At 42.7% G+C, this 13,362-nt stretch overlaps 1 protein-coding gene across 6 annotated transcripts in view; it reads left to right on the forward strand.

Annotated features, from left to right (window-relative positions):
- The window catches only part of LIMS2 (LIM zinc finger domain containing 2), a 78,044-nt gene continuing 64,682 nt past the window's right edge, over nt 1–13,362 (forward strand). The window contains exons 1-2 of one of the 6 annotated variants that reach the window (XM_074964038.1): nt 57–180; nt 7,389–7,464. Coding sequence is in view for 5 of the 6 variants with exons in the window: in XM_074964035.1 (XP_074820136.1) it covers nt 10,924–11,045 (122 nt within the window). In the remaining variant the exon portion in view is untranslated. Of the gene's footprint in view, nt 181–7,388; nt 7,465–10,911; nt 11,046–13,362 lie in introns of those variants that run through there. The other 5 variants (XM_074964033.1, XM_074964034.1, XM_074964032.1 and 2 more) reach the window with 5 other exon arrangements.

The raw sequence follows: 13,362 nt of genomic DNA on the forward strand, positions 1-13,362 counted from the left end.
GGCGGCTCCCGCCCACAGGGGGCTACAGGAGGGGCAGAGGGAGGCCGCTGCCGGCCAGGGCGGGGTTTCTCTCCAGGGCTGGCCGCCGGCTCGCTCTTGTTCTCCGGCCGGTGTCCGGCGCTGGCTCCCGTCAGAGCCCCTGGGAGCCCGGGCCGGGCCAGGAGGCGCCATGACGGGCAGGTAATGGAGAGCGGGACGCTCCCCCCGGGATGGGGTCGCTCGCCCCGGGCGGACCCGAGGGCGGCATGGGAAGCGTGTGCGGGGCTCGGCCTGGCTGGGGCTCTGCGACCGGGCCTGTGACCGGCCCTCCGGGGGAAGGGGCCAGAGGGCGCCCTGGCTCGCCGCCCCCTCCAGCTGCACAGCGGGCCCCGATTTCCCGCCCTGCCCTCAGGGTCACTCCGAAATAGCTGCGCGGAAGTCAGCGGCGCTACACCTGTGTAAACGCGTGGCCCCGCGGGGAGCTGGGCTGTTTCCCGGAGGGCGGCCAGGGGGAGGTCGCTTGCGTTCCTGGGGGGCTCTGGCGGCCGCGCAGGCAGGACCCAGGCAGCGCAGCCTGCGCTTGGTGGTGAGGGGCCAAACTCAGGGGTGGAGGAGCCCAGTGCCTTTCTGTCCTCTGGCAAACGGCTGGCCCGTTTGGAGTGTTGCGAGTGTCATTTGGTGAGAGCCTTCTTCAGAAACGGGAGAAGACGATGCATGCGCCCTGTACTGTGTGCTCATGGGACCAAAGATCTTCAATATGCCCTGCGGGTGGGGAAAGAGGGCAGGGTACGGGGAGAGGAATGAGGCAAGGATCAGAAGTGCAGGATTCGGGAGAGCTGGGCAAGAGAGGGAGCTGAAAGTTTGTGTTTATATTTGTAAAGTGTGCACTACTGCCCCAGTGTCTAAACTGACGCTAGCTTTAATTCCAGGGTGGGGTTCCGGTGACTGGAGCTTTACTCTCACAGTTTATGAAGCTTGAGACTGAATTGCAGTTATGTAATTCACAGTTGTTACTTATTTATACATACAGTTCTCTTTCCTCCAAAAAATGCTGTCATCTGCGATCCTTTCTGCTCTGGGTCTGGACAGCTGGCTCTGCCCAGTTGGCCCTGAGTCTTGGAGGTAGGTGTTCTGAGCACAGAACTGACAGATGAACATCTTGAGCCCAGTACCCCTCTCACTTTCACCAGTCAGTAGAGTTACCGCAAATTTGTACTAGTGTAAATGAGGTGAGAACCTGAGCCCTTGGTAGTTCTAATCCCACCTCTAACATTTGGGGAGGATTTAGGCAACTTATGTAGCCAGTCTTCTGCATTTTCTCCTCTGTAAAATGAAGAACTTACTTTAAAGGGCTATTGTGAGAGTTAACTTATGTTTGCAAAGTGTTTTGAAGGTGAAAAGCATTAAATATGAGTATGAACTTCTAAAATGGTGCATTGCGGGAATTATTTCGTACTGAATCCTCGTGTCCTTAGCCCTACTATATTGCAGTGGTTTTTAACCATCACTTCTTTTCACAGCTAAGAACAGTTAAGAGAGTCTGGATAAATTTATTTTTTAGGTACAAAGAATAGAGAAAGCCATGAGTGTAAACTTGGACTGTGTGTTCTGTGATTTGTAGAGTACCTATCCCATTGTGGAGATACTGGAAAGAATAATATCGTGAATAATTATCACATGCTCATATCCAAACTATAAACATTTACCCATATTTTATACAATGGATGATGATAGACTGATGTGGCTATGTGGGTGTATTTGGTGTATATGTATTAGCTGCTCCAGTCTGTTACAGAATGGGATTTTTTTTTTATCAGAACCTCAGCTGCTGCTACTTCGTGGGCTCAGTGTTGGCTCTTGTAACATGTGAATATACCACAGACATGTTGTGTATATATTCCACTTCCTTAGGAGAGGATTAAGCTCAAAGTGTTAGAAATTCTGTCATTGTTGGTGAGCATCTGTCCAGCTCTTGAATGGGGTTGGGGAGAGAGGAGGTAAATCTGGGAAGAATTTAGACTATGAGCCAAGCTGATTGTGTCATTTAGGTACAGTGTGTGATAATGTTTAAAATGATATGTTCCACATGAGGCAAGGATCATTCAAGTTTAGGGGAATGGGAAGTTACTTTGTGCTATTTGAAAAAACTCTGTGGGTTTCTTTTTTGGGTTACCTGGGGAGTGCCATACTCTTCAGTGTTTCTCAAATGCAGTCACCAGCACTGTTCCCTCTAAGCTGTGCACGTGTGTGCACACACACAGATCCTAAACCCTGAGCACACGGCGAAACACCGCGCGCACAAAAATTTGCATAGAAGCACAATAATTTGCACAGAAGAAATTTTTTGCACACACGGCCTGTCAAAAATTAGAGGGAACATTGGCCACCAGGGGCTTTTCTTTCAGCCACAGCCTCCTGGGCTGTGATGGGGTGGGTGGCAAAATAGTGGCTCCTTCCCCTCCCCTTCCTCCTGAATGCACTGCCTTAATGTTGATTGCTGGGACTGCCGGCAGGGATTGGGCTCTGCCCCCCTCTGGAGACACCTGGGCAGCAGGTTCTGGGGCAGCTGGAGGAGCAGGCAGCCAGTAAATTCCCCACCTTCCCGGGGCAGTGGACCTCAGCTCTGGGGTGGTGGGGAAGCAGGTTCTGGCCAAGGGACTTCAGGCTCCAACTCCTGACTCTGGCTGTGTGGCGGCAGGCTCCAGGCTCTGGCCATGGGGTTTCAGGCTCCAAACCCCCCCGCCCCCCCAGCTGCCTCTCCCAGCTCCCCACCCACCAACCCCCATGTCCCCACTGCCTCCCCTGACACCCTGCCCCCCACATCCAGGGCTTAATTTGTCCCCAGGCTTGGCGGGGCTGAGTAAGTCTGCTGTGAAAAGTGATACTTTGTTAATATCACTTTTCATAACAGATTTCAGAGTAGCAGCCGTGTTAGTCTGTATTCGCAAAAAGAAAAGGAGTACTTGTGGCACCTTAGAGACTAACCAATTTATTTGAGCATAAGCTTTCATGAGCTACTGCTCACTTTGTCGGATGCATAAAGTGGAAAGTACAGTGAGGAGATTTTATATATACACACAGACCTTCAACAAAAAAACTTCGAAAACAGACTCCAACGTGAGACTGCTGAATTGGAATTAATTTGCAAATTGGATACAATTAACTTAGGCTTGAATAGAGACTGGGAGTGGTTGAGTTATTGTACTAAGTGAAACTATTTCCCCTTGTTTATTCCTTCCCCCCCCCCCCACTGTTCCTCAGACATTCTATCCGATGAAGTGAGCTGTAGCTCACGAAAGCTCATGCTCAAATAAATTGGTTAGTCTCTAAGGTGCCACAAGTCCTCCTTTTCTTTCTTCAGACATTCTTGTTAACTCCTGGAAATGTGCTGGAAATGGCCCATCTTGATTATCACTTCAAAAGGTTTTCTCTCCCCCCACCCCACTCTCCTGCTGGTAATAGCTCATCTTAAGTGATCACTCTCCTTACAATGTATGTTTTTTCATGGTCTGTGTGTATATATAAAATCTCCTCACTGTTTTTTCATAACAGACTTACTAACTAGCAATAAATAAATTACAATGATTTGGACATGTGTATATATGTATATTTATTTGTTTTTCCTAAAGCTAATTAAGTATTTTAGGGAAAAGTGTGAGAGCAAAAATTGGTGGCCACGCTCTGAGGCCACCAAAAAATTTGTCTAGAGCAAGGGTTCTCTGGGTGGCCTGGCCCATCCAATCCAGTTTGCCAAATCCAGTGATCATGGTAATACATTAATTAACCCTTTTGTGCTATTGTCTTGTGCATATTCAGAGCCCTGCCTTTTAAGGCATCAACATTGTTTTCAGTGCCATGATGTGACCTATACCATAAGGCTTTGTGGAACATTCCAGAGTACACAAGCTACTGTAATGTGTGTAGTTCCCTAAAATAATGTAGGATTTTTAACTTCTTCCCCTCTCAAAGATCATACAAATGGCTAATTTCTTGGATTTCTTATATAGAGTGGGTTTTGGCATGAACCTCCAAATAGTGAAGCGCGCAGACATGTGGGTGTCCTATTGTTTAATGTTTTGAAAAAAAATTAACCTGGAAAACTTGTCAGTTGTGAAAATGTATAACTTCATGGCTTCCATTGCTCCCTCTGCCATAGAACAATTTCTCAAAGACAAATATTTATTATGGTTCTGTGTTAACTGGGGTTTTTTCTCAGTAAAAGAATAATGAAGTTGGGACTTGATCCTTCAATGTGCTGAGCACTCCGGCTCCAGTCCAGCAAAGTGAATAAGCTTAATTTTAAACATGTGAGAGGTCAGTAGGTCTGCTCATCTCCTTGCATTATTGAGTCCTGGGTGAACACAGGAAAGATTTCCAACCCCCAGCAAACAACTTCACAGCCCTGGCTCTAGAGTAGTGGTTTTCAAACTTATTTGATCATGCCTCCACTTCTTTGTGTCTGTAGTAGTTCCCCTGCCCCTGGTGCCAGCCAGCAGCTGCTGCTCTCTGGCTGCCCAGCTCTGAAGGCTGAGTAGAGAGCGGCGGCAGCTGGCCTGGTGCTCACCTCTGAAGGCAGCGCTGCCACCAGCAGCAGCGCAGAAGTAAGGGTGGCATGGTATCATATTGTCCCCCTATTTCTCTGCTGCTGGTGGTGGTGCTGCCTTCAGAACTGGGTGGCTGCATTCAGAGATCCAGCTGCCCAGCTCTGAATGTGTACAGTAAGTTTTTTGGTTTTTTATCCCAAAGTTTCTCATACACCCCCAGAATACATTCCATGTTCTGCCCCCAGTTTGAGAACCTCTGCTCTACACTGCATTACTACTGAAGGCAAGGTGTTGTATGACATTTGCAAAATAGTAGTTAGTCTCTTTGGAATATACAGTACTGGCAAGTTACAATCTTTTTCAGTTCTGGAGCTGTTGGGATTCCAGTACTGTAGAACAAGATGAACTGTGTTGTACCAATAAATTAAAAACCAGCAGGATCTTATTAAAGGGAAAAAGGCAAAATACCACATTTATTGTGAATACAGAAAGAATCATAGTAAGCAGTTAGTTATAGCTATAACATTCCATTCAATCTCATATTTATTCACACATTCACACACACACACACACACACAGGTTCTGCAAGGTTGTCATCATAGTTACCAGTTAGTTATAGCTATAACATTCCATTCAATCTCATATTTATTCACACATTCACACACACACACACACACACACACACACACAGGTTCTGCAAGGTTGTCATCATAGTTACCAGCCTTAGAGTTGCTCATGCCAAGCCACTGGCCAGGTGGCCTGGACATGAGGAGGGAGCAGGGCCTTGTCAGATGCTCATCTGATGCTCCTGGAAGTTGGTTTGCAGAATCAGACCCCAAAGTTCTCACTTTTTAAGAGTCTATTTTTATAGGAATTTCTTCCTATGCCAGTCTATGGGAATTGCTTCATCATGCTGTTGCTGAATCAATCAGCAGATAGCACATTCCTGACGGCTCCAAGAAGTTATCTTGTTCTTTGGTTCTCCCATTCTTGAGGCTGTTGGGTGGATTCCAGTCTGCCCTCCGGGGGTCCTCTGGTTATTTCCACTTGACGCCTTCTTCAGCCGATGGACACTGGATTCTTAGGCTGGCACCTCCCTGATCATTCAGTTGTTATCCACACCAAGCATCCGTCCACATACATCCTCTATCTCTATTTTAATCACAATTGTTAATACAACAAAAGGGCGGGGAGTCTCTGGGTGCTGTTTCTGTTGTTAGAGTATTGCTTTGAGTCTCTGTGAATTGCTTTGAGAACAGATTCTGTCTTAGAATGTACTAACGCAATTAGCAGCTTGCAAGTTTCACATACAGAGGGAGAGAAACAGTACCAAAAACCAAGAGACCTCTTAATTAGTAATACCCTGGAATTTAAACTATGGGGAATCAAACTCATTTGTGATTTTAATACAGAACTTCTTTAATATGATCCAACAACTGGTCCAAAATTGAGTTTCTACATAGTACTGATCAGTGTGGACACACCTGGAGCTAAGAAAATACCATAAATGGCTTTTTGGTTTAAAAATTGGATGATCTTGTTCTGTGGCACTGGAAGAAAGAGGAAATTAAACAGACTGAGAAAGAGGTAGTGCTGACACAGTGGAAAGAAAGGGAGAAAGAACACAAATAAGAGGGTACAAAAGAACTTGCTGTCTAGGTTCCATGATTACCAGTGCTATATCAATACCTAAGACAGATAGAAAAGAAAGCATTGCAGAGGGAAAAAACCAGTAACTGAATTTTCATGTTAAAAATGGTTCTAGCCCTTCTAGTGGTGAAGATAACTTTCTGAATGTAATTAGCTGCAGTAATAAGGTTTATTTAATTACCCCATGCCCTTGAGTAGGGGAATGTCCAATTAATTAAAATTACAATAAGAGCGTATACATGGTACTTTTACTTAAACTGTAATCTCTTTCGGTCAGGGACAGTCTGTTTGTACAGTGCCTAGCACAGTAGAGTCCTGGTTTATAATAGGACCTCTGACATGTTTCAATAATATAAATAAGTGTGGTTTTTAATGTGAAAGTATCAAATGTAAATGACTGCTTTGGTTGTATATTGAACAATGCATTTTTAAATATTACACTTATTATTTATTACAGTGTGGGAGGGTCTGGGCTGAAACAGAGAATGCAAAAGATTTTTGGGATTTGGGATCATGAGAGGAAAAAAGATAACGGGGTGGGTAAATTGGAATATGTGACTAATAATCTTGACTGCCACTGATAACTAAATGACTCCACTTCTCATTGCCTTGGTTTACTAATCTGTAAAATGAGTATAATCCTAATTAGTTGCTATATCATTTTATAGATTACTAAACCACAGCATTGAGAAGTGGAGTCATTTAGTTAACCAGTGGCAGTCAGATTTGTTCACAAATTCCGATCTGTGAACAGTGTGAAATTTAAAAGGATATGGTCAATTTAAAAATCGCTTCTGGCCGAAAATACGAGCTACTGTTACAAGTAACATCCTAATATACTAGAACAGAGAGAGACTGGAGAAACCTGTTTTCTTTATAGTTTAGTTTGTTTAAAGCAACATGAAATCTCATAATTTAATTAACTTGTAAAGCAGTTTGAGAATCTCGGGTGAAAAATGCTATGTACATAAAAAGTATAATGAAGTGTGTTTTAAGCAACCTCTGAAAGGGCTAGCAAAAGCAAAGAATACCATTTGCCTGATGAAGGTTGTCTTTAAAGGGACACCATATACAAGAAATCTGGTCAGTTTTAAAAAAAAAAGTTAAATGGTTTCAGGTACTCTTCTTACCCCTGTATTCCCTTATAATTTTTATGGTTTCTCAATCACTTTCCCCTCTTTTATTCTTTTTTCCTCCCTGGATGCTGTATGAAAGAGAGACAATGAAACACTCCAACAGAAGGAGAAACAGTGAAACTGACAATAAGCAAAGTGCTGTCAAATGCACAAAGGTAAATAGACTGGAAAATAGGTTTGTCTCTTGTTTTTAGTACTGTGGTTTTAGGTTAGAAAACATACAGGTAAAAATGCCTGTGTTCTCTTTATAGTATAGCTTTTGTTATTGAAACTACATCAATACAGAAAAATATGTACACATATTTTCAACTGCAGACAAGGTCTAAGAAAAGGTCCTTAGTGCATGCGTCTGTGTTATTAGTATAATAAGTATTAGTACATTATCTTTGTCATCTTTTTACTTGAGCCCCATTGGGATTTGGATACTCCTCTGTACTTCCTGCAGTCAACAACAACAACAAAAAAGAGCAGCTGCATTTACAGATATGCTCATTGATTCTCCCTAATCCAGTTAAGATAAGAAGCAGGGAGTATATTACTTTCCATGAAAGTATTTCAGTAGGCCAGCATCTGTCCACAGGCTTTTTAATTAACAAGGAAAGGGAGATATTACTGTGCATGTGATTTTCTTCATGGTGATTCTTTTTATGATATAATTGCAAGTAAAATGAGTTGGAGTGTGATCGGGGAGATGGAGTACAAATGTCAGGGCTTGACTATACTTATAGAGCTGCAGCAGCAGTGAAGATGTTACCTATGCAGATGGAAGAGCTGCTCCCATTGGTGTAGGTACTCCACCTACCCGAGAGGTGGAAGCTATGTCAAAGGGAGAAGCTCTCACCTTGACATAGCACTGTCTACACTGGGGTTATATCAATTTAACTGCATTGCTCAGGGATATGGATTTTCCACACCCCTGAGCGACATAGTTATACTGGCATAAATTAGTAGTGTATAGCAAGCCTCAGTAATTACAAGAAGAGTTCTGACCGCAAACAAGAGCGCTAATGCAGAGCTTGTATGTCTGAATTACGAACAACCACTCTTAGTCTTTTGGGTTGAAAAATGCATTTTTAAATAAATCTTATTTTTATCTTTCTATCTAAACATGCCCTCTGAGGCTAGCTGAGTAAATTTGAACTCACTGGAAAGTCCTTAGAGATTTATTGGACATCATTGAGCTGCTTCTCTTGGGAGCTACTCAGCTATGCCTAAGAGAAGTGTGGCAGCCTTCTTTTTAGTTTAGTCTCAGACAGTGATTTGTTAATAAGGTTTTGATATCAGTCCTGTCTCTTGACGGTGACCTGCAGATGTGGGGGTGGTGGTGAACTGGGCTGGGGCTCTTTTTAGCCTGTGAGGTATAAAGAGAGCCCAAAAGCTTTTTTTAAAAACATTATTTAAATAACAGTTTAGTTCATTTTCAAAGCTTCTCTCCCCCACTGCCATTTGTTTTTTACATTAGATTTTCACACTAGACAGGACCTGAACGGCTGTGATGACTGGTGTGCCAGAGAAATAGTGATGGTGTGAAAGGGATTTTTAGTCGGACTGTTCTAAAACATGTTGATTAGTCTTAAATCTAAGTGGGTTTTAACATTTTGAAAAAAGAACACATTTGTTAATTATTTCACATTTTCACCCTCAATTAAAGGTAACAGCTGTAACTACATACATCCTCCAAGACATTCCTAGGAGATCCCTCAGCAATACCAGGGAAGATTAGAGCTGGCATACCTGATATTTCTAAAGTTAAAAGCAAGCAGAAAACATCATTTTGAAAATTAAAAAAAATCAGGTCCTCATTATACACCATAAAGAAGTAAAATAATATAAAAAAAGCACAAGTGCAATTTAAAAAAAAATTCTTTGCAGGCAGACTGAAACACTTGAGGGAAGGTAGGAGGAACTGAAGGTGAGGATGCTGCTGCTTTCTTCTGTTTGAAACAATGATGTTCTTAATCTCTGCCTGTTTTTTGTTGGGTTTTTTTCGATTACAGTATAAACTATTTCTGTCATAAATTTTAATGTCAGAAGGGACCACTGTTGGTCACTCCCTGTTAAACAGTTATGAAAATCATTCCCCTCATTATAAAAAGAAAAGGAGTACTTGTAGCACCTTAGAGACTAACAAATTTATTTGAGCATAAGCTTTTGTGAGCTACAGCTCACTTCATTGGATGCATTCTTGTCAACTGCTGGAAATGGCCCACCTTGATTATCACTGCAAAAGGTTCCCCCCCCCAACCCTCACTCTCCTGCTGGTAATAGCTCACCTTAAGTGATCACTCTGGTTACAGTGTGCAGGGTAACACCCATTGTTTCAAGTTCTCTATGTATATAAATCTCCCCACTGTATTTTCCACTGAATGCATCCGATGAAGTGAGCAGTAGCTCACGAAAGCTTATGCTCAGATAAATTTTTTAGTCTCTAAGGTGTCACAAGTACTCCTTTTCTTTTTGCGAATACAGACTAACACGGCTGCTGCTCTGAATCCTCTCATTATATTTTTTCAAGAGCTTTTCAGACTGTAGATATGATATATGTAATATTTCATTACTGACTTGAAAATCCCCTGTTTTTTCCCTTCATCATTTATTGTAAAATAAATAAACCATAGATTATAATGGCCCTTGGATTGGTTTTCTTGGACTGTGCTGCTTCTGATGTGATAATATTCTAGCCTGGATGTTCCTGTCATCCTCTACTCTGTTTTTTTGTTCCTTTAAGGAATTGACTTTTGTAGTCTCAGAATTTTTTTTTTGCTTTTTTTTTTTTTTTTTTTTTTTTTTTAGAGCCATTTGTGTAATGTGATCCTCTCTTCCTCTAGAGGGTGGGAGGCAGGAGTGATGTAAAGGGTGGACGCTTGACTGAAACCCTGCTCAGTTCTAAGCAGAGTGAGTGCTCTGGAGGCTGGAATGTAAAGTATGTTCTTTTTCTCAGCTTCCTGATCTTGCATGGAATGCAATTCTTGCAGACTGCAGTGTATCTGGAGAGCAAGAATCTTCATGCTTTCGCTGTTGGGGGTATGCTTTATCAACATGGAGTGAAGGGTTCTGCTGATTGCGACATTGTACATACATCGTACAGATCTCATATTGTATGATGCACCATCTTTCAGGGGACCAAACTTAGTGTAGCCAGGATCTGATATTAGTCTGCAGAAAAGGACTGAGTTCTTTGCTCGGAGATCACTGACCTCTTTTGCATTTCTACTGTTGTTCTGTTCTGGTTTGACTGAGGAGCTTTATTGGTTTAAGTGGCTGAGTTACTTGAAGAATGAGATTTTTAAATTCATCTCTTGGAAAATGGAGCATGTGTAGATTAAGTGTGCAAATCTGACACAGAATTAATCTCTGGTGCTGATCCTACCCACTGGCTTCAGTGGACCATACCAGTGGGATACAATTCTAACAAACCAGATTTTTTCTTTCCTGTAACAGAATGGCAGATAATTTGTAAGAAGCAGCACTTGGGCAGGATTCTGTCTGTCCTGATTTAGCACTTCTGAGAACTAAGCAAAACTCCCAGAAGGAAAGTGACTCACTGAAATTTCAGTGCTTCTGTTCTCTCCAGTTGTCTTTCTGCACTCCCCTTCACAGTGGTATTTGGTGCTATGGCTGGCATGAGACTTCGGGGGCTGGCGTCCTCTAAGCTTTACCAACGCCGGCAGGATCGGCTGAGTGGCACAGGGTCACTGCTGAAAGACGAGACACGGGCAACAGCTGGGATACCTGGGTAGGTCTCTGAGACAAAAGGAATGGGATTGTTGGAATGTTTCTTAAGGCTCCATACATTTCTTTTGAAGCAGGCGGTGTCTGTCGACAGGCTCAGATTAGTGTATTTTTATTTCCGGATAGTTTATGAAGGAAAAGGTTTCCCTGGCACGGAGGCTTTCAGTTTGTAACAATAACAGGAAAGCAACAATGGCGAACCTTTCCCATTTGAAGCAACATACAGGGATCTTCAGACCCAACAATGCTTCTGGTCTTGCTAATAGTGAGGGTTTTAGGCACTGTGCTAGAACAAGGACCTAGTGTAAAATTCTCTAGTTGTTTTAAATGCTGAAAAGGTTTTAGCATTGTCTGATTTCAGGCACATTTCTCCACGTATATTGTTAAGAACAAGGCAGTTGATTTTACATATTGTAAATAACTTAGCAGTTTTCCAGCTTTCCTGGGTGAGCTCTTTGACTTCTGCTGAATCTAAGCTTTCATTCAAAGAGAGTTAATCTTCTAGGTTGCCTGTTTGTAAAGAAAACTTAAGAAGGGTAAACTAAGGCTCTGTGAAAAGAAAAGGAGGACTTGTGGCACTTTTAGAGACTAACAAATTTATTTGAGCGTAAGCTTTCGTGAGCTACAGCTCACTTCATCGGATGCAAGGCTCTGTGGACTGTAGCCAGATGGCTCCAGTACTTGTGCTTCCACCCAGAGATTTCCTATTCCGCAGAGTAAAAACTGAGGACAGCTGTGTCCGTTTTCACAGATGTTAATGAGAACCCTGTGGTATTAGTCAAACTGACAAGAATTAGGTCAATTTTATTTTGGTTCCGCTTGGGAGAGCTCTGAGGAGCAGCAGAGGTGGACACAGGAGGTATTGGGTTGGGGAAGAGGGCAGTGGTATGCAAGAGAGAGAATGCTCTGCTTCAGCAGCCAGAGGTGGTTTGAGTCTTCAAATTTATCAGACACTTACTAGGTGGTGAAGAATAAAATGGAGCCTCAAGTAGAATCCAGTTACAGCACCCTGCTAGCAATATTAGTACCTTCTGTTTCCCAGTTGTTCGTTAGTGACCTGGCTTCTCATCTTGGAAAGCTGGGTCCTTCATCTTAGTTTAGTCCCGCCCCCTTTTAGCCCTCTGGCTGTTAAGTGTCTGGCGAATTTTTCAAGCTTTATATTCAAAGGGGTGGGGGTGAGTGAGTGTGTGTATCTATGATTAGGATGTGGATGGGGTGAGTGTGCAAGTAAGACGGAGAGAGAGGCTGATAGGATAAGTTAGAAAAGAGAAGTAGGGTACTGAAAGAGAGAGATGGTGGGGGAACAATGTAGGAGATAGAGATTACAGTATACAGAAAAGGAGAGGGGAAAGGATGTAAGGGGTTGCTTGGGAAGAAGGTGAAAAGGAAACAGACACTGAAACAATGCAGAAAAAATACGCCATGGTCTATGATAGAAAATAAAAGAGAATGTGAATTGAAGCCAGAAAGGGTAAGAAGATAGTCGTTTTGCTAGTTAATATATTTTCATAATGTAACAAGTTACAGATAAATACAGTGCACAGTGTTATTCCTGTAAATTGCACGGGTTATGGCTAGAGTGGTTTAGATGAAGGCCTAGGTATTTTTCACTGGGGCTAGTAGGCTTGGTCTTTGAACAGGTAGGTGTGCAATAATACATTTTTCAAGCCCTGACTTTTATGGTTTAAAAAACCCCAAAACTTTAAAATAGTATCATTTTTACTCTATATCTTCCCCCATATTAATACAGCTTTCACAAGAGGCAAAAATTGTAACAAGTGTCAGCAGTACAAAGCTAATACAGATATAGGAGAACAATATAGATTTTATTCTTGTATGTCATTAAATCAAAATACAACTGACAATTTTGTTAAGAGGTTGGTATTTGGATATTGCTTATCTGCATGAGAACTTTCTCATTTGAAGTATTGCTGGGTTTTGTCGTCATTGTGCCTGTAAAATGTATATGTGAGGCCACTACTGGAGATAGCGAGATGGTTTGGGCTGCAGTACCATTGGCATGCTGATAACACCTAGACCCAGATGCTTTCGTCACTTGTCTTTCCTATTGTCTGTCAAGAATGGAGCTTGACTAAGGGCTTGTCTACACTTACCAAAGGACCAATGCTGTGGCAATCGATGCATCGGCGGTTGATTTAGCAGGTCTAGTGAAGACCCGCTAAATCAACCGCCGATCACTCTCCCGTCGACTCCTGTACTCCACCTGATCGAGAAGAGTAAGGGGAGTTGACAGGAGAGTGTCTCCTGTCGACGTTGCGTAGTGTGGACCCCACAGTAAGTAGATCTAAGCGATGTCAATT

Source organism: Natator depressus, chromosome 9 (assembly GCF_965152275.1).
Source record: "Natator depressus isolate rNatDep1 chromosome 9, rNatDep2.hap1, whole genome shotgun sequence".
NCBI lineage: Eukaryota > Metazoa > Chordata > Testudines > Cheloniidae > Natator > Natator depressus.